Source organism: Panicum hallii, chromosome 9 (genome assembly GCF_002211085.1).
Source record: "Panicum hallii strain FIL2 chromosome 9, PHallii_v3.1, whole genome shotgun sequence".
Classification (NCBI taxonomy): domain Eukaryota; kingdom Viridiplantae; phylum Streptophyta; class Magnoliopsida; order Poales; family Poaceae; genus Panicum; species Panicum hallii.
In genome coordinates this window covers 55,226,461-55,252,985 of record NC_038050.1, presented here as the reverse complement: position 1 = coordinate 55,252,985, position 26,525 = coordinate 55,226,461, and the positions used below count along the sequence as shown (strand labels likewise).

The following is a 26,525-nucleotide window of genomic DNA, read 5'->3' as shown; positions in this document are numbered from 1 at the left end:
AACACAACTACAATCAGATCGCATATGTTGGTGGGTGGTTTTGTTGAGAATTACACACTCTGGACGTATCATGGTGAGAAAGCACCCCATCCAGCGGAGAATCCGCTCAATGACATCATATAGGACACCGAGTTTAATAGATTGTTTGATGATACTGGCAGCGATGATGAAGATATGGTGGAGGCTATGGTGATAGTGTCGACGGGGCGGGTGAGAGCGTGACCCGCCCCTGTAAATAGCTTTTGTAGCTGCGAGAAGTAGAGATGGGTACCACACCCACCCCTACAAATGGTTTTTACCCACCCTACAAACATTTTCTGCAGTAGTGATCCTCGGCACTCGAGCACCAAACCCCCAGCCCCTTGCATCCACCACAGCAAGCCATAGCAACGGAGATGGCAACGAGGACGTTGATGGCACTGACAATGGCCACAACAGCAAGAGAGCGGTAGCGCTGCCGCCGAGCGTCCATCCGAGCATAACAAACTACAAATAATATACAATAATATACACCAGGAGAAGGACACCGGCAACCTCCCTCTCACGCCAGCGAGACACCGGAGGAAGGGGGGCTGGAAGTGATGGGATCTCAATGAGCTACACTAGAAGGGGATGGAAGAGGCTAAGACTAGAGGAAGCTTCGCCCACAAGGTTTGCAAACCTGCACTATGCTATTTAGACAGCATTGGGTAAAGACATTGTCTGCAAACCGGATGATGTTTTAGTGCTGAGAAAAAATTGAGATCCTACAGTATCTATATTTTTTTACGCAAACATTTATAAACACTTCGATCAATATGAATTAATCAATTGATCTACAAGAAAATATTTAATTTCATCGGATCTTGAAACTAAAAATATATGAACTACAAATCGATCCATTGATCGTGCGAATTTAGACTATACAACATTTGACAAAAATAGAGCATGCGGACGAGACCTTCATTGAGTACAAAAATAAATATTAATAAATTTTAAATATTAAGAGGGTTTAGGAATTATACCACGTTAGTTGAAAAAATAAAAGAACATATAGCACTAAATTTTATGATGATTTAATGGCTTTATTAACATGTGATGTTACATTGGCATTGATTTACCTTGGTGCTATAACCTCGATAGCCTAGGAATTTACTTATCTGCAAAAAAAAAGCATTTGAATAAAATTATTATTCAAATTTAAAAAATAAACACCAAATCTCTACTAACAGTAGTGCCCACGTTGCCCCCTTGGCTCTGCCGGCAGAACCACGGGTGGGTCTGCCCCTATCACTCCACGCCCACCGCGCCGCCGCTGATACGGCTCGGCCGTCCCTAACATGTCCCTAACATGCCGCCCCGATGCGACTCGGCCCTCCCCGAACCCACCCGCCCACCCCCCCCCCACGACATGTCGCCCCATCCACACCGCCGTCATCGCGGCTTGGCTGTCCGCCATGCACCGCCTTGCCCAGCAGCGGCATCGCTCACCAGCTCCATCCCCTCCCACCCTTCATGTCTATGCACGACGCTGCGGCCGGAACTCCTCCAATCTCACCCGCCCATCGCCATCGACGTCGCGGCCGGAACTCTGCACGCGGATAGCTCTGGCTTCCACCTCATCCTTGCCCTTTAAATCCACCGCCAAAGCACCTCCCCCACCGCTCCCTCGACCTCGCCGCGCAACCCCAGCCCCCAGTCAATCTCCCCCTATCCCGAATAGGACATTTTTCTGACCGCCGGAGCCGCGTAGCCAGCGGGGGCGGTGGTGGAGAGGAGCCAGTGGAGTTCGAGATCCCTCGGGACGGGACGGTGTTGAAGCTGGATGAGACCAACTTTGATGCGGCGGTGCACGCTGTGGACTACCTCTTCATTGACTTCTACGCCCCCTGGTGCGTCCACTGCAAGCACCATGCCCCGTTGGTAAAACGATCCCCTCCACGCCTGTTTGCTGCCTACTCTGCACCTTCTTGCTTAGTGGTTCACTAGGGAATCGAAGGGAAGTGAGTGCTATCGCCTCTTGGTGCCATTGGAATCATGTGTTGATAGAAACTATTAGGAATACATAGTTGAGTTGTGTCTGCTCGACTCAAATCAAGTGGATGATGATAGAAAATACAGGACCTCTAGGAGTAGATCTACGGGTATACTTGCATTAACTTGAGATAAACAACATGGTTTAGGTCTAGATCACATAACAGAGAGAGGGAGAAGGAGAGAGGGAGAGAGGTGAAGAAGGCAACCGTGGGGCTTGCTGGTGGAAGGCACGACGGCCATGGCGACGGAGGCGATGATGTGGTCGACATCGAGTTAGACGGAGGGTCAGTGTAGTAGATGCAGAGGTGGTGGTGGACGTTGAGGACGCCAGCATCAAGGGTGCGGAGGTGGCGGCGCGGTCGTGGATGACGATGGCGGCACGATGCAGAGCGTGGCGAGCTTCCTGTCGCTTGAGCGCTCCCTAGCAGATTGGTTAGGGTTTTGTCGGTGGGTTCAGAGGGGCACAACAAACCTTGGCGTGCCTCCTCTATATAGCGCAGCGCGACGGGAGCCCACCAACCATATCTCGGTTGGGCGCCCCTGATCAGGGCACGATCAAGAACTCCGACTCAGTCGTTGGCCGAGTCGGACGAGATCAATCCTAACATTCTCCCCCTTGATCTCATCTTACTTACTTAATTCTTATATTCTTAACTTAAATCATCTGATCACAAATAAGTGTATTGAGCATGCCTCGTCATAACAGTTAATACCATTCGATTAACAGCCACAATACACCTCTCTATTTTGAAACATATTCTCAAGTAGGCACTTGCTATTCAGGGATCATAGGCTTTCCAGTAAACCTATGTTGGCTAAGTGTTCTCTGAACAAATTGGGTGGTAAGCCTTTGTGAGCGGATCCGCAGCATTTCCTTTGTTCTTACATGCTCGAGACTAACGGTATGATCCTGGATTTTCTCTTTCACAACATAAAACTTTATGTCAATGTGTTTGGCAGCACCACTTGACTTGTTGTTGTGAGCATAAAACACTGCTGGCTCATTGTCGCAGTACATCTTAAGTGGTTTTCGAATGCTGTCTACCACTTTCAACCCGGGTACAAATTTCTTTAGCTATTTTACCTACCCCATGGCCTCATAACAAGCTACAAACTCAGCATACATTGTCGATGATGCAGTGACGGTTTGCTTGGAGCTTTTCCACGATATTGCTCCTTTTGTTGGAGCGAATACATAACATGAAGTGGATTTTCTATCATCTATGTCTCCAGCAAAATCTGAATCTGAGTACCCTTCTATCTCTAGGGAATCAAATCTTCTGTACGTTAGCATGACGCCTTTTGTGCCTTGCACATTGCATAGAGCTTTCTTTACCATTCTCCAATGTTCTATTTCTGGATTATCCTGATATCTGCCAAGTATCCTGGTAACAAATGCTAACTCAGGGCATGTACATACTTGAGCATATTGTAAGCTTCCAACAGCTGAAGCATATGGAACTGCTTTCATTTGATCGATCTCATACTAGTTCCTGGGACATTGGAATTTTCCAAAACTATCGCCCTTGACTATAGGAGCAGGTGTTGGCTTACTCGCATGCATACTATATTTCTTCAGAATCTTTTTTAAGTATATCTTTTGCGATAATCCTAATACCCCTTTCTTCTATCTCGGAGAATTTCTATTCCTAACACGAATGAAGCTTCACCGAAATCTTTCATATCAAAGTTTGAGGATAAGAACTTCTTCATCTCCAATAGCAGGACATCACTAATAGCGAGTAAGGTGTCATCCACATATAGGATTAGAAAAATGAATTTCCCATTCTTGAAATTTGCGTAAACGCAATTATCCTCCTCATTCTCTTTAAACCGAAACTTTCTTATTATTTCATCAAACTTCAAATACCACTGTCTAGAGCTTGCTTCAATCCATAAATAGATTTCTTTAAGCGGCATCCCATAAGTTCTTTTCTTTCCATGACAAAACCTTTGGGTTGTGCCATATAAATATTTTTATACAAATCGCCGTTAAGGAATGGCGTCTTTACATCCATCTGATGTAACTCTAAATCATAGTGTGCCACTAATGCCATTAAAATTCTAAAAGAATCCTTGCATGAGATTGGAGAAAATGTCTTACTATAATCTAGTCCTTCTCTTTACGTGAAGCCTTTCGCCACGAGTCGCATTTTATATCTTTCTACATACCCTCTGGAGTAATATCTTATTTTGTAGACTCATTTACAGCCTACTATCTTGGATTTTCTAGGAACTTCTTCTAAGTCTTAGACTTTATTGGCACTCATTGATTTCATCTCATCTTGCATGGCATCAAGCAACTTCGACAAGTGAGTGCTTCTCATGGCTTCTTCAAATATGGTGGGATCAACTTCCATTTGAATTTCTTCACTAACATAGACTTTGTAGTCTTCAGAGATAGCTAGTTTTCTAGTTTTTTAAGACCTCCTGGGGCCTTCATTAATTGGCACTTCTTCTACTTGGGGCTGTTGTAGCTCTTCCTCATGTGCGACAACAGGTTCTATAGGATCCTGAACGATGGGTTCCTCATTTTCATTCATTGTTGCCACTAGAGAACTAACGACCGGTGTTGTCACCGTAGTATTCTGTACTGTCAGTGCAACAACAACAGGTATCGACAAGAATGGTTTCTGAATCATTGGAATAGGTGCATGCACCCGCTTCTCCTCAAGACTAATTCTCGTGCTACCATGCTCCCCCTGACCATCTCGTCCTGCAAGAAGACAGCATGCCTCGTTTCTACGAACTTCGTATGTTTGTCAGGATAATAGAAGATAACCTTTTGACTTTTCTGGATAGCCAATAAAATGGCAATTGACTGTCTTGGGATCTAGTTTCCCAATGTTTGGGTTAAATACTTTTGCCTCAGCCGGATAGCCCCACACATGTAAATAATTTAATGTGGATTTTCTTCCTATCCATAACTCGTATGGTACTTGCTTGGTACTCGATTAAGAATGTAAGCAACGGTTTTTAAAGCCTCCATCCACAAACTTTTCTATAAGGTGGAGTAACTTATCATACTTCTAACCATATCCATTAAGATACTACTGCGTCTTTCAGCTGCTCCATTCTGTTGAGGCTTGCCCGGTGTAGAGTACTAGCCAACTATGCCATTTTCCTGTAAAAGCCTGGCAAAAGGTTCAGGTACTTGGTCATATGGGGTATGTCGACCGTAGTACTCCTCCCATAGTCGGATCTTACTATCTTAATCTTTAAATTGTGCTGATTTTCTACTTCAGCCTTGAATATCTTAAATTTATCCAACGCTTCCGATCGTTCTTTAATTGGATAAATATAGCGATAACGCGAATAATCATCTATAAACGTTATGAATGAATCATAATCTTCCATAGTCTTTATGGGAAATGGACCACAAATATATGTGTGTATTATTTCCAAAACCCCTGCACTTCGTTTGGCTCCTTTCTTAATTTGTTTAACATACTTTCGTTTAATGCAATTGATGCAATATTTTGTATTTGAAAATTCTAGAGGATGAAGAATTTCCTCTTTGACTAATCATTCAATTCTCCCCCTCCAAATATGGCCTAATTGACAGTGCCATATTTTCGCAGATGTTTCTGTGTCACATCGTTTGCACTTGTTTCTTACATTCGTGGTCGAGGAAGACTCATTCTTTTCTTCATTGCATACAACATTCGCATTCTCATGCATGGATATCATATAAAGCTTGTCTTGTCGGAAGGCGAGACCAACACACTTATCATTAAACTTAATCAAACATCGTTCTTTACCAAAATGGCAATCATATCGATCATCAGCTAAGCATGAGACTGAAAGAGGGTACATAGAGCACATTGTGCAAATGAAGTATGAAGCTATTATTCAATTCTAATAAGAGTTCTCCTATCGCTTCAGCTTTAGCTTCGACGCCTTTGGCGACTATAAGCCTTCTTTCTCCTCTTTGAAGGGTCCTCCTCGTATAGAATCCCTGTAAAGAATTAGCAACATGAATAGTTGCACCTGAATCAATCCACCAACTAGATTTTACGTAACTTAAATACACGGACTCATCTACGAACATAATAATGTCATCACCCTTTTTAGTCAGATGTTTCTGGAACTCCGAACAATCCTTCTGGTAATGTCCCTTCTTTTCGCACCACTTGCATTGGTCCCTGTCCACCACCTTCTCATTATTGTGTCTCTGATGGTGATCATTTTGTGGGGCCCTTCCATATAACTTAGAAGAGGAGCCTTTTTCCCACTGAAATTTCCCTTGTGGTTTAGCATTCTTATCATGATAGCTCTTCTTCTTGTTTTGTTTCAGAAAGTTAACGGAATCACCATGTGAGCTCTTAAGTCTCTCTTCTTCTTGCACACACATGGCAATGAGCTTCTCAATGTTCTACTTCTCTGGGTGTAAGTTGTAATTAACTTCAAAAGAATCATACTCTTTAGGCAAGGAAGCAAAAACCAAGTGAATTAAGAACTTAGTCTGGAGCTCCATGTTAATAGGCTTGAGCTTGGATGCCATGTTGCTCATCCTGAATATGTGCTCTCTTATGCCTCCACCAGTGTATTTCTCAGTGACTAACCTCTTAATAAGAGTGCTTGCATAAGCCTTTAAAGAGCCAGTGAAGTGATGCTCCACCTTCCTGAGATACTCAATGGCAATGGTACTTTCTGGGATTGCTCCCCTTATTGCTTCCACAATGGAGCTCTTAATCACCATCAAGCACTTGTGGTCTGACTGATCCCACTTTGCCTTTTCAATGTCATACTTCATTACTATCGGTGCATGTTCACACTCTCGAGCGGTCCATGCTATATCGGTCTCATTTTCTCCCCTCACCAAGTCCACAGGTTTAGTGGGACAGGGTAAGGTCAGTGCTAGATCAATCTCGGATAGCGTAAGTGCTATCAAAAGCTTCTCTCTTCATGAGCCATAATTCCCTCCACTGAGGGGCTCGATGGATGAGATAAATGACATTGGGCTGTAGCCTGAAAATAAAAAATTCAAAAAAGGATTGAGGACATTTAATAACAACACTTGCATGCTTTAATTTAACGTTGGTCAAAATTAAAAACATACAATATTTACTGCAACATTAATTATAGAACTAATGCATGGAAAAACTCACAAATAAAATTATAATATTGATATCTTCAACTTTGGTCAGAAAAATAACAATATCATAATCAACTTGAATAAAATGCATGACTACTCTTCAAATTAAACTATCCCGTTAGTTCTAGTTTGTCACACCCTAAAATATTTAATTTTAGGATGTGAATATCTTTTAGAATGTGTTCATCCATCTTTACGGTGTTTCAAGAATTTCCAAATTTTTTGGCAATTATTCTCTTTTTCCGTAGAGCTAAATCTAATTATTGGAAAGTTCCAAAAATCTTTTTTTCAAATTCCAAGTATTTTATTTGGATTCCTCGTGTCCCAAATTACCTCCTGAGTTTTCCTCTAATTTTTGGGATTCTTCTAAATATATTTTTCGTGGTTTAAAATATTTATCTAGAATTTTCTAGATTTATTTTAAGATTGAAAATATATTTTCGAAGAATGAAGTCATTTTTCTTTTCTTCTTGGGATGGATTCAACTAGTTTTTGGCCCAAACCATCCTAAGCCCTAGAACCGTGCCACGTGCAAGCTTGAGCTTGGCCATTGCATGATCTCTTGTTCGTTGCACTTCCATTGATAAAAATTAAACCAAAGCTTCTCGTTGAGATACCGAAGAAAACACCTTTATTTCCGCCTCTTGCCTTTCCTTTCCGAAGCTTAATAGCTCGTCGAAGCTAGCAAACTGACACTCACCATCGATCGCCTTCCTTCACCAAGTTGGAGTTATCCAGAAGCTTTCCTACTTCCTATTTCTTTCTTTCTTTCTTTCTTTCTTTATCTCCTCATAGTCGGACCGAGCCATTTCTTTATTGCCCATCCTTTTTACTCTGTCGTATGTGACACCCTAACATGCCCATTTAAATTCCCCATCTTCTAATCTCTCTCCCTGATCAAATCACGCTTGAAACGAAGCTGTAGCCCGACATTGGTGTTTTCCGAAGATGGTCCAAAGTCGTAAGTGTTAGCTCTGGCGACCTACGTCACCGCTGCATGACCCTGGCCTGCTTACCTCGACCCAAATCTGATCTGACCTAGTTCAGCCACCACCATCCTCCTCCTTCTCTCTCTTCTTGCACATGGCAACCATACCGTGCCAATCCCCGCTTTCCTATATGTGCATGCTAGAACTCGTTAATCGAGTCCGATATGGCCACGCATGCCTAAGCTCATCGTACTCCCGTACGCTACCTGCAGGCTGAACTAGCTGCTTGTCATGTGCCTGTTTTGGATTTAATACAAGACTGGATGGTCGGTATTGCTATCCTCGGTTTACGCATCACACAAGCCCAACAATCCGCGTTCAATAAAAAGATTCAGCTCACTCGATCCCTCTCTCTTTTCTACTTCATGCTCTCGAACATCCTATACGGCTCCAAACAACTCGTTTCCCTTTTCGACCTCCCTCTCCCGAACTCCCCAGCCCAGCTCGGCATTCCTGCCCAGCACCCGCTTCGGCCTTCAGCCTAGCCCGACCCGACCTGCATGCTGCCCAGTCCACCAGCCCAGCCGCATCACGCCAGCCCAGTCGCCTCACCCTATAAAAGGCAACATCACGCACCCCCGTGACCCTCATTGCAGCAGCCGCGGTCCCTCCAGCATGCAAAGCCCTTACCCCGCGCATCCCACTTCTGCATCGCCGGCCCTAGGCCTCCACCATGAACCCCTGTTCCCCGCAGCCCCCTGCGTCGCCCCTCTCCCAAGCGCACGCCGCCACCAGGAGCTGAGCAGAGGCCGCTGTCGCCCCTCTACGCGACCAAACCTAGCGCCTGCCCCTGCACGCGACATCAGGCGTAGCTAGGAATCGCTGCAGTACCTCCCAGCAGGCCGAGCGCCAAGGCCTCCCCCGTCCTCCTCAGCGCTAGCTGCCCCTGCACCATGCACCAGGCCCCCCTGCATCGCCCCTGCAGCAGCGCCCCCCTGCAACCGTGCCCTCTCCCCTGCAAGCCGCCCCTACCCAGTGCTGCCGCCCAGGAACAGAAGCCGGGCCGAACCGCCGTCGCTCCTTGCACCGTCGATTTCGGCCACCAAGATGCATCCCCGTGGCAAGTAAGGTACAAAATGGTTTCCCTCCCTCTCCTCTTTCTTTTGCCCCGCTCCTCGTGATCTCCCATGCTCTAGAACATCAGGAATCTGCAAAACAGTAGCCGCCGGCCACCATGGATGTGCTGCAAAGCTTTTTGCAGATTAGGCCCCGGAGAAATCTGTAATCATAGTGTGTTTTTCTATATCTTGTAAACTTCGTAGAAAACCCCCTAGATCTTTTAGATCTTTTCAGTTTATCCCCACCCGTGATCTTTTATAGATCTAACCCTAGCTATTGGCCAATTTGCGAGCTCAGTTTTCTGAGTCTTGTAAAAATCAGCAGCTTGTCCTTCGCGTCAACGTTTAATTGTGACTAGATCCCTAAAACCTTGTTTTAGATCCATTTTGATCCGTTCTTTTTATGTTAGTCTTCTAAAACCCTAAGTTATCGTTTAGTAGCGTTGTTGTACCATAGTTCCTGTTCTAAAATTAAAAAAAATTAATTTTATTAATATCCTCTCATCTAGTTTTTCCACCTAAAATCCAATTAGATTTATACTCCAGCTTTCATAATTAATGTTAACTTGATTAATACCAACATAAATATATTTATAATTTAATTTGTTTAGTTCAAATCAAATCATAAAGTTATACGCTTAGATGTTCTCACAAGTCTTCGTTCTAATTAATTGTCTAATTAGTGTAATTTGTACATAGACAATTATATATAAAATTTGACTAAGTTCTACTTCATTTTTATTAATAAAAATATTTATGAGTTAATTATAATTAAGGATGTTCTCATTTGAATATCTTTCACATTTGTTTTTTAATTAAAATAAATGAAGCTTATAGTTTTTTATTTTTTTTATAATATAAATCTTCCAATAGTTATTTCTTTTCAACCGTAGCTCTGTCTTCCGCGTTTCTTGCGTCCTCGTGACCGTAGCAATGGGTCCTATCCTTTAGTACGCTCTTTTTAAGCTTTCCTTTCTGTTTGGTGTGTGCGTTCTTAGTTGTTCATGTTTGTTTGTTTGTTGTTTTGCTTGGGCCCAATGCTCGTTTGACGTTAGAAGGAACGCAATCCAAGAGCTTTGAAGATTAAGAGTTTCAAGAACAAGAGCTGAAGACTCTGAGCAGCTATTCTCTAGTAGAAAGGCAAGTATTTTCTTGATCATTCTTTTCTCCTAATAATCACAAAAAATACAATTTTCTTTATGCATGCATGTGTCTTAACCTGATGGATCATAATTAAGGATATCCCTAGTCTTTGTTATCATTCATTGTCAACTTGAATTTTATCTTTCTTGTTGGGTAGATTCTGCTTAGTTGCTATAACTGGTTCCAGTTTGGGAATAATTTATAACCATGATGACAACAATGATGACGCTACACCTATTTTATCAATATTCATGGATAATTTGTGTTGTTAATTATAAGATCATATGTCTAATCAGAATATGGAGAACCACCCAGAAAAATAGTGCAATCACAATACTATATAGCTCTGATCTTGGCTAATTAATTAGAAACTCTAACTTGTGAGATGATCCTACCGAAAGGGCAAGACGGGAGTGCGTAGATGGGGTATAACTCGGTCCTCTTGAGGCTTAGATATGATTCTGGTTAAGGCGTCTTCCTCATTAGTGAGGGTTATGACCACTGCGGCCTGAAACTTTAGCGGATTGTCATAAGTTAGGAAATCTTTATAAAGGCCTCGTAGTGAATCCCTTGCCACTCACCTTGGAAGTGTTTAAGAGGCTAACTACCTCGGGCAAATCGGGAGACACGAATTGTTGGTAAAGTATACAATCTCTGCAGACTGGTATATCAGTCGTGCTAACAGTTAAGAGCGGTTTCGACCCTCATATGATTAATGAACTTGAAGATGAATTAAATTATAAACCATATTTATGGTTATTGTTATGCTTCTATCATATCTCTTCTATTTCTTTTAATGTGGGTTAGTATGAACTTATACCTTAGTAATCATGTACTAATAAAACTTGACCAACTAAAATTGCTTATCGCAGTAAGCCAGTCAGCCTTTCTTTGCTTTTGCCCTTCATGTCATATAATTCCCAACACTTACTGACTACCAACTATAAGTGTACTCACGCTTGTCATAATTGCTGCTCAGAAGAGAAAGTTGATGTGAAGTCTCTTGAAGATGATGCTGAGTTCTAGGCCTACTAACCTCCGGTTGATTGCCTGTGAATTTTGAAGCCTTAATTTTCAGGATAAGCCATATGACTCTGATAGTCTTTTAATCTTTTATTTCTCTTTTCGTGATACTATTACTGATTATTCACTGATGAAGTCACTATATATATATATATATAAAACTTGATCCTGATATACATATAGTTATGCATTCAGTTTTTGTTCTTAAAACCGGGTGTGACATAGTTCAATTAGAAAATAAAATAGAAACCTCATAGCAGCGGAAACTTAAAAAAAACATACATACGCAGAAGCATCTCTTTGTACTTATCTACTCTCTAAAGAAATTATCCCGTTGATTTGAATTCATTACAGATCATAAAATAGACAAAAAAACATCAAAAGGTGCTTCTGAAAAGGATGGAACTAATTCAAAAATTATACTGTTCATGGGGCCTGGCTAAGGATTCAACCCGTGGCCCATCTCATGCATAGCGCACGCCCTCGCACCAGGCCACAGCCTAGGCCTAGGCCGGGAAAGCTCCTACCTGCCTGGACCCTGCCTAGGCCTGGGCCGGGAAAGCTCCTACCTGCCTGGACCCTGCCTGGGCCAAAACTCGGCCCGTCGGCCGCCGGACGCTGCTGACTGTCCGTGTGCATTAGATGGCAAGCAAGCCGAAGAGCTGTCGGCGCGTGATCAGCCGTCAATCTGGCGGGATCAAAAAACCGGTGAGCAGCCGACTCCCCTTCAAACCCTAGGCTAGTCTTTTCCCTCCCCTTTCTCTCACTCCTGTCCAAGCAGCAGCTGCCCATGGCGGCTGGAGAAGGATGGTGGTGCCACCACTGGCCCCCTCACCAGAGTGCACGCTCGCGCGTGCGTGAGCGCGCTACCGTCGAGCGGCCTAGCGGCGGTGCCCTGAGCACGCGCACATGGCGCGGCGGAGCTCCCACGAGCACAGCGGGTCAGGTTCCTTCTTTCTGCGCGACAGCGGTTCTTCCCGCACGACAGCGGTAGTGACGAAGGCGGAGGAGCCTAGGTAGGACCCTCCTCCTCTCTATCCTTTTCTCTAGGGTTAGGGTTCTTTGATTTGGTACTTCTTCTTCTTCTTCGATCCAAGACTGAATCCTCTCCTTCTATTTGCTTCTTTTTCTTCCCTAATCTAGATTTACTCGCTAGTGTGGCGAATGATACCATTGATAGATAAAACAGGACCTCTAGGAGTAGATCTAGTGGGTATAAGATATTAACTCATGAATATAAACAACATGGTTCTTGGATTACACCGAGATACAGAGGGAGATAGTGAGAGAGGAGGAGAGAGAGACCGTCGGGCTTCGAGGTGTTGGAGTCCATGGCGGCGATGAGGCCGAGGTTGATGGCGTCGCAGGGGTGGTGGCACTTCCCATAGCTTCAGCGCTCCTGTGGATCGGATCGGGACTAGGGTTTTCAGTGGGGTGTTGGTGGCGCACGGTGAACCTCGTATTGTGCGCCGCCGGCCCCTACCTCTATTTATAGCATTGCGCGACGAGGGGCCACCAACCATACTTGGGTTGGGCGCCCTAGATCAGGACGTGAGACCGAGTCCGACTCGGTCGTTGCACCGATCTAGGTGGGGATCAACCTAACAGATGGAGCTTTCAAGGAGGAATTTGGTCTACAATTCGAGCATATTAGAGCCGGGAAATGCTGATCGCTGGACGATGTTCCCCTTTAAATATGCAAGTGATTTAGGGTGCTGGACGGAATGGCCGTGTCACCATCTGATTTCCTTGTGAGGATGTGGTCATACGAGCACTAGCATATCCATACAACCATATCCCATTCCCTGGGTTGTCAAACTGGAACATCGTTTTGCATGTAATACAGTCATAGAGGCGTGTCGATGATATCTTTCTGTGTGATGGCCACTTAGGTTGAAATTGAAGTGAGCTGATGAGCATTTGCTTCTTCTGCAGCTGGATGAAGCTGCTCCGGTGCTGGCTGGACTGAGCACGCCCATCATAGTTGCGAAAGTAAATGCCGACAAGTACAGGAAGCTCGGGCCTAAATATGGAGTCGAGTAAGCCACCTGCTTCACTTGAGTACTTCAGTTACCAGACAGCCAAAGAGTTCCTTACATTTTGTGTTGTCTGTATGCAGTGGACTTTAATGCTCTTTGACCGCGGAGTACCATCTGAGTACACGGATTCAAGGAAGGCTGATTTGCTCATTGAGAATCTTAAGAAGCTTGTTGCGCCTGATGTCTCTGTTCTCGAGTCAGATTCATCGATCAAAAGTCGTTGAGGCCGCTGGCATTAATTTTCCATTGTTTATCGGGTTTGGAGTGGATGAGTCATTGATTGCTGAATATGGAACAAAATACAATAAGAAAGCATGGTTTTTAAGGCTAATCATAATGGGGGGTTTCGTATCCCTATTTTCAAGAATGCCACATCAGTTTGGGCGATGAATGAAACACTGCCTCAATAGAGAGTTTCATTTCACCGTTTCCAAAGCTTACCAGTATAATTAAATGTGTGCATGGGATCCCCCATGAAACAATGGCGGTCACAGTGGTCGTTTCACCCCATTTCCAACATCTTGAAAACGAGTTAGCAGAGTGTCGTGGGGATGAAACTGGTTCCTTCTCTTCCCTCATTAAATCAATGCCACATCATCGAAAATGCTGATGTGTCATGATAATTAATGCCATGAAATTCATCATGAAACCCCATTGTGACTAGCCTAACAGCAAAGGATTTCTCTGAGGATACGATGGTCTTGCATGATTTTGACAAGTTTACGGCATTGGTTTCTGTTAACCCAAAATATAATGAGCAGAGTGTATTCTATGGTCCATTTGAAGGTATGATTGGGATAATACTCTATTCACTTCTTGGTATGTGTGGTTCAAGGGAAAATTCCTTTGTTGCCTACTATTTGTTCTACATTCTCTTATTTCTAGTGATGTAAATGTGTCATTGATTTGGTAACATAGATACTTGTGTGTTTGCAGTGCATACTTTTCCAGCTTGATGGTACATGCCAATAGTTTATTTTGGATGCAGGAACCTTTCTGGAAGATTTTATAAGGCAGTCCCTACTGCCTTTACCGTGTCCACCAATAGAGAGACTGTGAAGGTATTGAAAGATGATGGGAGGAAAGTTGTTCTTATAATTTTGGAGGATGAGTTGGATGAAAATGCTCCGCAGTTGAGAAAGGTGTTGAGGTCTGCAGCCAATGCAAACCATGATTTAGTCTTCGGATTTGTGGGAGTCAAGCAGTGGGAGGAATTCACTGAGACTTTTGATGTGTAGAGCTCTCAGCTACCAAAGATTATTGTCTGGGACACAAAAGAGGAGTATGAAGTGGTAAGTAGATTATTGTTTTTATTTTGCTTTCGTTAATTATTTTTAATGATAATATATTCACCACATATAGAAAGGTAATTTTATCTGTTCTTGCACGTAATCCACATGGTACATTGTTTTTTTTTATTCACAGGTCACAACCCAAAATGCCCAGGCATAGATAAATTTGACTTTTCTATCTTGCTTGTCTGTTTAGTTTTGGACTTGTCATTGATTGAAATGCTTTTCTTTAAGGTTGAGGGTTCAGAGAGGCTCGAAGAAGGTGACTATGCATCTCAAGTTAGTCGTTTTCTAGAGGGATATAGGCCAGGAAAACAATAAAGAAGAATGTTGCTCCCCAACACTGCTCGGTCTCAACGCGATCTACATCTCATCTTCTTGGTCACCATTCTTGTTGCTTTGATGTATTTTTCTGTGCAAGGCGAGGAGGAGCAGCGGCCTGGGGAGTACGGGATTGACCTGAGCCGGAGCGGCAACGAGCTGGGCACCGCTCTTCCTCCTCCGGTGCTGCTCCTCCGTGCAGACAGCCGACAGTTCGAGCTCAGCTTCGGCCTTGCCCCCAGGAGCACAGTTGTTCGGCTCGCCGCCCTTGTTTGCTCGCCGGCAGACACGGCCTGCAGAGCACCGGCGGCAAATCCCCTAGCCCCCAGCCTGCTATGCAGTCTAACCTGCCCCAGACTTGCATTATTAGAACTTGAATTTGGGCAACTTTTCTGATATTATCATTTATTTTTAGAAACTAGAAGTACAGGGATAAAATTGTTCTAACAGAATCTTTCTGTCGTGATGTTCGAGCCATTGAACTATATAGTGCCAAACTGTCTGATGCATGTAAAACTAACTGTACTGTTCTATTAAGTATTTAATAGAGATTTAGTGCTAATACTGTGTCAAACTATTTGAAGCTTATAGTGTCCTTTGTGTGTAGTCAGTGCTAATAGTCACGTGCTAAATTTGTTCGGTGAACTCTTCGAGTACATGTTTTCCTTGAGTGCAACCCTCGGTGTGGTTATTTAAAAAAGCATCGATCTTTATTTGACACCACAGTTTCACTCTTTGCATATGCCCTGCTCTTCCTTGTTCCACTTTCTGCCCTTCGTTTGTGTATAAAAAAGGATTAGTGCAGCGATTAGTTATTCAGATCTGGAAGTCTAAACTTTCAAATGAGGATGTTTGGAATGGGGAACATAAAGGACTGTCTATTTAACCTTTCACCATGAAAAGTCATTTTTCATGCTCATTCCTGTCTTATGCTACCGTCCAATGAAAATCAATACTAAGTGCATTAATCTACTTACTGGGTGCGACCAATAATAGAAACAAATACTAAGTGCATCAATTTGCATAAATTGGCTGGATTATTTTTTACGCAACGCATGAGCACAAACGTTATTTGCTATATATCTTTTAGTTGATATTGAGTTACTCTGATGCCTTTAAAAAAACACTTCAACTAATTCTTATAGAAATTTTTTGCCACATGTAGCAACCTATGGGCATGCAACTATTATCTTCTTACCATTTTTTTAAATTATTTTATTTTATTAAAAATTGTATGCCCGTAGCATCGTACGGGCCTTTATATGAAAAAGTTAAATACCCGTGCTATTTACGCGGGCCACCTTGCTATTTCTTTACGAATGCAAATGTATGGGGAAGAAGAAAATCTTAACGACCACCTTGGAACATTATGCTTGTGATGGTTTTTCTTGTTTTGATTCCTCGAGGCCCAAGTTTACACCCAGCTTATAGAATTTCGCGTGTTTTAGTTTTGTAATCCAGCTTTTATAAACTCGTGTGGTCAATAAATACACCAACTTATAGTTTAGCTTGTATATTCTAGTCCTCAAGCATTGTCGTCCGTGTCCGAAACCGACGGAGATCAGGAAGGACACTAGGACAGCTTAGCAGCCAGCACAATATATGCAAATCGATCGGGAGATGCAGCCGGCCAGCCGGGACGCGCGAGATCGATGCTGCGGATCGGGAGGACCCGCGCGATGATGCTGGGGGTCAACCACCATCACCAAGTCCGGCGCGCCGTCAGGAGATCCCGTTCCCCGCTGATCACCGATTCGGCGAACTCGTCCTCCCGGACCACCGACGACGAGGCCGACGCCGACGAGGCGTCCTGAACCACCGACGACGAAGCCGGCGTCGCAGGCAGACACAGCCGCCGAAACGACGACACCCACGACGACCTGAGACGGGACGAAACCCCTGCCGGGAGGCCGACGTCGTCCGTCGAGCCTCCGAGCTACACGGCCAAACGCCTCTCGTGCCGCCTGGTGCTGTGCCTCGTGCTCGCGCCGTTCCTGCTGTGGCGCCGAACCGACCAGCCCGTGTCAGTTTTTTCGACGATCTCCCTCCTCACGTCCTCGTACCTCTTCTTCTGCATCGTATCCCTGTCGGAGACCATGGGCGTGTTCACAACCTTTTCGTCTACGTCTCGCACCTGCCCCTGGTGGCGCCACCCGGTTGCTGAGCGCTTTAGCCGGGATGACGGTCCTGTACCTGAACACCATCTGCGCAGCCGGGCTGTGCGGCGTCGCCATCGCCGAGCGACGCCGGCGCAGCGGGAGCGAAAAGTCCGCCAAAGCTGTCCGGATCAACGACAAGTCGGACCCAGCCTTTCCTGCCATGGTGGCATCCCTCATGTCACTCGTGTGCGCCGCGCGGGTGCTGTGGATGTGCTTCAGCTTCGGCCCGGAGGACGCGGTGTCCGCCATCTTTGAGCTCTCTTTCATGGCGATCGTATCCCTCTTCTCGTGGACGCTTTTCGTGGATGGGTGCCTACTGCACGGCGCGCTCTTCTCGGGCCACACTCTCGGCATGCTCGGTGTCGCCGGTTTGATGTTTTTCTACACGATGCTTTTCGCATTGGCCATGCTCTTTGGTGAAGCCGTTGCAGTTATCGTTCCCTGGGTAACAGCGATGGCAACAGCTGGATTGCTCGGCTACACCCTCACTGTCGACCAACAATACAAGCAGCTTCAGCGAGCAAGTCATTAACTATTAATGCAAGGATTAATCTTCACAGTGCACGGCAAGCTGCTCTTCGCTGAAGCAGCAAGTTTAAGAGATTGTCTGATTTGCTTATGAGCCGTCATATTGTAATACTATAGATAGTAGTATATACAGTAGAAGCAGCTTACCCAGAGGATTCACTTGTGAGTATGAATTAAATCAAAAAATGGAGTTGAGGGAAGATATGGACTGTGCAAAATTTCATGATGCACTGACTCGACCACCATGCTAAGTAGTAAAAAAGTGACACACTATAATCTTTTTTCCTAAGGAAAGCTAGGAAGGTGATCTATCCATCTTTAGATACCATTAAGAGAAACAGCATCTCTAGTTCCTATTTTCAGATAGCATCGGCAATGTCCGATCTAAAGATGATGTTCTCAGTGAGGAGCTGCTTCAACCCCAGTTTGAAGATTAACCATAAAAACAAAGATTTAGACAGGGGATAAATTACTTAGTTATAGCAATTCCACTTCACATAAGTCAGAGAGCATTACTTTTTGCTTTAGATAATTGTCACTTTTTTTGCTTGATTGTCTCAGCCAGTGAGCCACATACCCTTTCATCCGCATCAGTATAGTATCACAGAATCCCTGCAAAACCATGGGAAACTTGTTGAGTTCAAAGCTCTCTTGGATCAACGATTTCACCAGAAAATGTACAGTGTTGGACAACGGTAATGCAAAGTTTGGCACTTATCTGCATTTTAACACTTATCCACAATTATTATTATACCATCTTATTTGCAGCTATAAGCACAGAAATCTTTTGAAGAAAACCTGGAGATGTAAGCATGAATAATCAGATATAACGGAATACTAAATGAGCAGTTTGGACATGCAAACATTTGGTCTTCAAAGGTTGGTGCTTAGCTGCTTAAATCGCTCCAAGCTTGCATAAGAACGAACAATTACGCAATTGCTGCATCCGTTAATTCTTGAACCTAGAACCAACAAAGACAGCATGCATAGGCCCCTGATGAAAGGACAAAACGGGGGATGAAATAGGTCGTCGAGATCAAAATAAACTGGAGGCATAGCAAGATCGAATCTATCATAGGTTCAGAAACAAGGATCAAGGCAAGACATGAAGAACTGAAGGTACCTGAGATTAGCACTATCGCTCTAGAGCAAACAGGGCTTCATTGCATAAGACAATTGATGAGATGTTCATTTTTTTTCAAGTTTGGGAAGGTACATCCCAGACTAAACACAAGAGCAACCAGATCAGTACAATCATTATTTGTTTAGGAAAACTCAGTGAGAGCTCATCCAAAATATATATATATGGCAGATTGGCAGTTGATGAACTACAAGTGAACAGCCCAATGAATTTATGCAAGATAGGATCCGAAAATAATCGCAGAAGTGTCTCAACTTTTCGCATTCGTAAGGGAACAAAGACCTGATAGCCAAAGGGTTGAAAGGCCTGAAGAGCTGATATTCAGAAAACCAAAGATTGCTACAGCCGTCTAATCTAAAAACCGAGAGAGATGGCTTCTCTGAAACAAACCGAGATAGCCATTGTCAGTTAGATGACCCGAACTTGAAGTGTTAATTCAACATTACTGAGATGCAGGTGTTTTTTTAGATGACTTTTTGTGGTGACAATAAACCGCAAAGTCACTTAATAAAGCAACAAGAAACAGCGCTCTGAACTTCAGGCAATGGCACTAAGTTTGGCACAGCATATTGGCAAAGGGATGTGTACCACTCTCACATCCCATCCAACGGTGCAAATCATACAGAACTATGTGCATGAGAACAAGATATACGGAAAGATGGATATCAAATAGATTTAGTATTAGGAGTTTGCGGCATACCGGTGTTAATATCCAGGGATTGTATATTAGGGCAGGAAAATGCAACACGTGCGAGAATTGTGGCATCACCATCGCTGCAGAAAATGTAGAATAAGAACATATAGCGCATATAACAACCCTCACAGTGAGGGTCCGTTTGGTTGCGATTCGACCGATTCGCGTCACAGAATCTACTATCGCAACCAAAGGGGTTGGACGGGCGCAGCGATGCTCTAGAATCGACCGATTCCGCTAGTTCAATCCGAAATCGGCTGGCACGCCAGATTTCCACAGATTCTACCCGTTATTTACCCACTACTGCCATCGGTTACGAGCGTACCGCTTCGTTCTTTTTACCTTCCTCCCGAGACTCCCCCGACTCCTGCTCTCTCGTCTCCAACGCGACTGGGGTAGGGGCGCCGCCACCCTCCCCTGCTCCAGCGGCTAGAGTTCCTGCCCATCTCCGGCAGCTCCTCTCCGGCCTCCCCATCGCGATGCCCTCTCCGGCCTCCCGAGGCACCCTCTCCCGCCGCGCCCCCCGACACCGCCCGCCACCGCCGCCCGCCGGCCCCGCCGCGCCTCCCGCCGCTGCCCGCCCTCGAAGCGCCGCCCGCCGCCCTCCCCCCCCCCCGACGCGCCCCCCGCCGGCCCCGCCGCGGCCCCCCACACGTCGCCCTCCCCCGACGCACCGCCCCCGTCGGCCCCGCCGCGGCCTCCCACGCGCCGCCCCCGCCGCCCCGACGCGCCCCCTGCCGCGTCCCCCGCCGCGCCCCCTGCCGTGTCCCCCGCCGCCGCCGCCGCGCCCCCCGCCGCCCCCGACACGCCCCCCGACGCGCCCCGCCGCCCGCCCCCCGTGCTGCTCAAGAAAAACAGAGAAAGAGATAAGGAACGGGAAAAGGGAGAAGGGAAAAGGGGAAAAAAGGAAAGAAGAAGGGAAAAATAGAAAGAAAAAAAGAGGAAAGAAATACAGAGAAAAAATGAAAGAAAAAAGAAATTGTTCAATTATTTTTATAACGTGGATATATATTTTGTATAAATTATTATATACGTCAAATATTAACAAATATAAATATTTCCTTTCCAAAACGGTCATCTACGTATCCATGCGATTAATTAGCATATAAACAGTCTTATGGGATCTCAGGGGCATAACGGACATTTCTTACAGAAATCTACAGCTGACAGTTGTTTCACCAAATAGCTTTCAGCTTTCCCACAGCTGTCAGCTCACAGCAGCTTTCCCACAGCTGATTCCAGAAATCAGATTTTCAGGAATTCACGGCTGAACCAAACACACGCTGAAGAGACTGGAAACGTCTGGACGAGGCCGTCGAGCGGACAGGGTGAGGAGCAACCGTCGGGATGGGCCAACGCCGGGCATCGATTCCAAGATGGGCTGAACAAAGACTACGATTTCGGCCCACAAAAAAGCTGAGGATAAATATCGAACTGAAAACAAAATGAGTTTTTAGCCTGCTACTACTGAATAGAAATTCCTTTATTTTCATTAATTCTTTTGGTGTCCGAAGCCTGCTTTTCCGGAGTGTAGAAGCCTCCTGGTGTTGCCATTCAGGCCTAAAACAATTGCGTCAGGCCAAGGATAATTGTGCTGCCGCGGTCACAATGCCTTCGTCTGAGTTCCCGAGACTTGAGAAGATCAAAGACAGTGGCAACTGGCAAGACAGCCATGAGCACTCCAGCTTGGCTGCTCAACTCAGGCGCCCTGAGGCGACAGATCAGACCAGCGTGCGTGCGTGCGTGACCGGCCCCGATGCCATCACACGACATGCACGCACGCTGCCCTGGGCGTGTTCTCGCTGTAAAGCCTATTGGTGGTTCCCCCTCTGAGACTCCTATCCACTCAGGTCACTCCTCGCCCTCACGCCGGGCAGCTAAACCCACAGTCACGGAACGCGGTAGGTTGCCACGTTTTACGTTCCCGAAACTTTCATTTCGGATGGTGGAACGGGAACGCAGCAGTACGGTCGTAGGATCGTGGATGGGTCGCGTCCCCATGGTGCTAGGTCGTCACGTAGCTCCGCCCGCGCCGCCCTCCTGCGGTCGTGCGGCGCTGCTCCGCGCGGCCACGGCCGCCCGCGCCGCTCCGCGTGGTAAGGGAGGCCAGGGAGGGGAGCCGGCAGGTCGGAGGGAGGAGGGAGCCGGCGACGACAGAGGAGAGGGGATCCGGAGGGAGAGAGAAAGGGAGGGGCATCGGAGTGAGAGAGAAGGACCGTGGAAGAGAGGGACCGGGATAGAAAATGAGAGCGAGAGTGAGAGAGGAAGAGAGAAATATCGGGATCATAATTCTCGTTTCATAGCTACGTTAGGAGTACGTTGTCCTAATTAACTAAGGATCGCAATTCCAATCTCGATCCAAACATCCCGAAGAGGTATACCCTTTGAAAATTAAAAATTTAAAATTATCGATCCATATTCCACGTACCGCTACCTAACGGGAATTTTGGTAAAACAAGCGGCCGATCCAGCACCACGAGCTCACGGCCGGCGGAATGCCAAGCCTGGCTTTCGTACGCGGCAGAAGATGCTGTCTGTCCCTGCCCCTGCTCATGATAGGTGCTTGTGTTGGCGCACGCCGCCACCGCTGCTGCTCCTACGCCTAGCAGGGAGCACGCACACATAGATGGGATCAGGGTGTCATGCAACACACACTACCACTAGCTAGCTAGCTAGCCCGGTCTGTTCCTCTCTCTCTCTCTTTCTCCATGACTCCATCTTTAGAAAAAGAAGAGGGTACGCCTAAATAAATAACTGTTTCTTTGCATGTGCTCGATGATTAGCATCTGAGGCGGTGAGGCCCCTGCAGGCAAAGGATCGATGCAGTGCAGGGCATGATCGATCGGTGCCGGCTTTCGTGCGAGGTGTGAGTACGGAGAAGCAGGCTATGTTGAGGAAGCTAGCAAGCTTTTGATTAGTTTGCGGGGATAAACTAGTGCCCCGGCCACATGGATCAGGCACCGGGGTTGGTGGACCACGAATCCGATAAAATCGGCTATTAAATCCGGAAAGGGCCGGGGGGGCAGGCAAGCTAGCAATCGCAAGCGAAGAGGAGCGCGATCACACATGAGCCCAGCGCCGCAACGTGCCAAGGTGTCCCTCACCTCATGTGCTCTCTTGTGGGCATATTCCTCCCTCCGTCTTGAGAGAGAGAGAGAGAGGCTCCTCTACATGCAGCCACCACTACCGGTAATCTTTAACAACTGTCCCATCCATCTGCCGATCATCGCTTCTCCTTCAGAACGGGCCAGCATTTTCTCTATCTCGTTTCGTGCTGGAGGTGGAAATCGAAAGGGAAAGGAAAAAGGAAGAGGACAAGCTACTGATGGTGCTCGCTGCCACATGCATGGGTCGTGGGCGGACGCTGGCCAATGAGCTAGCTGCTAGCACGGCGACGTGCTGAACAGCGTGCATGTTACTGTTGCGCGGCGTGGCACGACCGCCATGCCAGAGCGGGGGTGCGGCGGCGGCTGCAAGCCTTGCCTGCTGTGTGTCGTCGCCTCGCGGCGTGACTGACCGAATCAGATGTCTGCTCCACACAGGCATGTCATACTCCCATGCTCCCTACCCTTCCGTTCCCTTTCCTTTGCTCTTCCTGGTGGTCTGATGGATGAATGATTGTGTTACTATTATTATATAACCAATTTACTACTCCCAACCGACTGCCATTTCAAATTTCCCTGACACGCATGGTGCTTGTCCTGTTCTGCAGCTTAGCTCTGCTCAGACGATCCTTGTCTGATTGGGCTTGCTGCACGCTGAAGCTGAGAATGACACGCTGACGAATTGACCGAGTGAATGCTGGTCGACGAAATCCACCAGGAAAACTAGTAAAAAAATGCCTGCTTTCTAGTTACCGTTTGAAACACTTCGTCGTGACAGTGACAACTGACAAAGCAGAACACTGAACCGGACGGTGAGTTGCGCACGGAGTGGGGACGTTTGGCACGCAGCTGCGCGAACAACACCACCGCCCATGAGATCGGCGTGTGGAATGCACGAGCACCGCACCTGGCTGGTGCTCGCACCTTATTCTCGCTGAACCGGAGACTCGGACCCGGATCGCGTCGAGATCACGGCGTGAGTTGGCCGCTCCAACCCCGTCGCCCGGACGTACCGGGGTTTCTGAAGCGCCGGGTCGTGGAGGCCACGAGAGAGACCTGCTGCTCTTTTCCATCGACCTGGCACGCGCGATCCAGCTTTATAATTTGCTCCATCACCAGAAACTGCTGCCAGGCTACCACAGACTGACTGCAGCAGCAGCTAGCAGCTAGCAGCACTAGTACGTTGTTGGTGCCGGCCGGCTCGTCTGGCAGCCGACAAATCCTCCATCTGCAGAGGTGAAAAACAAAGTGACCTACCTTCCATTTCCATCCAACACCAATGCAAGAGTGCTGGCTGCCTGGCCAATCATGCCAACTTGCAGAGCTCAAATCTTTTCTTCTTCTTCTTGTTTTTTTTTTACGACGCCCCTTTCCTCGCGTTTTCCCTCTCCTTTATAACCACCATCACCACCACCACCTCACCTGCAGAGCTCCCAAGTCCCAAGGCAACACCAACTAACCAAGAAGAAGAGGCCAAGAACTATCCTTACCTGATCGTGATCGGCCGGCCGATGACGACGGGGGAGGTGGTGGAGGCGGCGGCGGTGCCGCGGGTGGTCTCAATCCTGTCGGCGCTGCTGCAGCGGGTGGCGGAGCGCAACGACGCCGCGGCGGCGGCGGAGGAGGGGCGGCGGCGGCCGGTGTCGGCGTTCCAGGGGCTCACGAAGCCGGCCATCTCCATCGGCGGGTACCTGGAGCGCATCTTCCGCTTCGCCAGCTGCAGCCCGTCCTGCTACGTCGTCGCCTACATCTATCTCGACCGCTTCCTGCGCCGCCGACCCGCGCTCGCCGTCGACTCCTTCAACGTCCACCGCCTCCTCATCACCTCCGTCCTCACTGCCGTCAAGTTCGTCGACGACATGTACGTGCTGTCTCTTTGCATTTTTCACGTCCTTCGGCGATGAATGGCTGACGATCGATCGTCAGAAAACACCGAAATTATACGTCAATTGTTGTTGATTAAATTGAAATTAGCATATGCTTAGCGTGACATGCATGGAAACATATTTCAATTTCAATTGAGGTTCGGAGAAACAGACGATAAAGTTGAATTCTGCTGAATTGTTGGATTCAAAATCTTGAAGAAGAAGAAAACATTCTTTGAAGAAAAAACACTTTCAGAAATGTACATTATGTTCAAACTATAGAACACGTTATAAAGCTAAGAAAGCTTGCATAATTACCAAATTGGCCTTCTTTATATAGGGTATAGCAGTAGTAATAAAACTCAGGGTCATGGTCAGATAGCTGAACTTTCAAAATGATCAGGTGATTCAGAGCTTTGTTGCTTTGTGATCCCCTCTGGCGTTGGCGTGATTAGCACACTCGTATGACTGTGTGCAGGGGCAGGAATGCACATGGGCCCCAGATCGATCTGGGTAACCTTTTTCCTGTCATTATTTCCAACTGGCATTGCATCAAAGACAAGCCACTGGGCTGGTCACAAGGACAGTTGTCGAGCCCGAGGTTGATGCGATGCGCCCACAGCCACAGCACAGCACTGCTAGTGCCTGCCGATCCACCATTCTTACCAAAGCACAGCGCCTTGTCCTACCCACCTCTTTTGCATCGCCTTCAAAAACAAGCTAGAAATCCTACAGCTGAAAGAAAGACGAGAGTTGTCCAATTTTTTAATAAAATTTGTGTGTTTGAATTTTAAAATGGGACCATATATATTTGTAGTAGCTTCGAGTTATGCTTGTGCATTCGGATTTAGCAGCTGCGATACTGTTATTCAGTTTTTTTTTAAAAAAAATAGTTGTGCATGCCATGAATTTTGTCAGTTATCTGAATTTTGCCGCTGGTGCTGTTGGCGCAGATGCTACAACAACGCCTACTTCGCGCGGGTGGGCGGCATCAGCCTGGTGGAGATGAACTACCTGGAGGTGGACTTCCTCTTCGGCATCGCCTTCGACCTCAACGTCACGCCCGCCGCCTTCGCCTCCTACTGCTCCGTGCTCCAGAGCGAGATGGCCTACCTCGACCCGTCGGCACCCGTGGACGCCCCACGGCTGCACTGCTACTCCGCCGGCACGTCCGATCACCACCACGACGACCCCGCCGCCGCCGCCACGGCTGCCGGCTGCCACCGTCACAGTCAGCAGCAACCGCAGCTCACCGTCTGATCGACCGGCCGGTCGATGGAGCCGTTTCTTTTTTTGTCCTGGTGGTGTCAATTCGGCTTCTTGCTTCGCCTTCTTCCCCCTCTTCGTCCTTCTCCTCTTCTTCTTGGTACATAGGTGTTGGTCGTTCCTAGTGAGCTCTGGGGTAGTCGGTTAGGTGGATTGGATCATGGATGGGGTCTCGGGATTTTTGCCATTCTTCGACGGATCGTGGATCAATGAAATGGATGGATCGGCTTGGGATCCGGTTCGATTTGGCCATTGTTATTCCGGTGGATGCTCTCACTCTCACCTGTGCGTGCGCATGTGAGTCACAGCACACTGCTTGTCTCCTGTCGTCTCTCTGTTCTTTTTTTCCCCCTTCTCCTCCTTTCCGGAGATTATTCGCCGCCGCGGGAGAGCACGACGTAAATTCGGGTAGGGCGTCGTGGGATGGCGGAGGACTAGGCAGCCGGGTGATTATTGGTCAGAACATGGCGTGTTCCCGGGCTGTCGATCCCAAACTGTGTGTGCGTCGCTGGAACAGAAACGTGCTGTCCAGGTGCCTGAAAGCTCTGAATGCAGAGACCAGCCGTTGAAGCTGCAGAGTGTCAGTAAAGTTTCAGTCAGAAATGTCAGTGGATCGAGCTACTAGTACACCATCGTGGAAAGATTTACTAGAACAAGCAAGCAGCACCATGGTGTTTATTTGGTGCACCGCCCAAAAGGAAAGCATCACACTTTTGGCCTCTTGTCCGTTTTTCTTTCAGAAATTCAGTTATCTTCAGACCAGAACAAGCAGTAGTAGTTACGCAGTGA

The 26,525-nt window shown here is 46.7% G+C and overlaps 1 protein-coding gene and 1 pseudogene across 1 annotated transcript; both read left to right on the top strand.

The window, feature by feature from the left end:
• Positions 1–612: 612 nt before the first annotated feature.
• On the top strand, positions 613–14,979 carry LOC112873158 (annotated as a pseudogene).
• Positions 14,980–23,937: 8,958 nt separating this feature from the next.
• Positions 23,938–25,988, top strand: LOC112876826 (cyclin-P4-1-like). The gene is made up of 2 exons (XM_025941007.1): positions 23,938–24,466; positions 25,424–25,988. The coding sequence occupies exons 1-2, from the start codon at positions 24,117–24,119 to the stop codon at positions 25,728–25,730; spliced, it is 657 nt and encodes a 218-aa protein (XP_025796792.1). The 5' UTR covers positions 23,938–24,116; the 3' UTR covers positions 25,731–25,988.
• Positions 25,989–26,525: the final 537 nt, after the last annotated feature.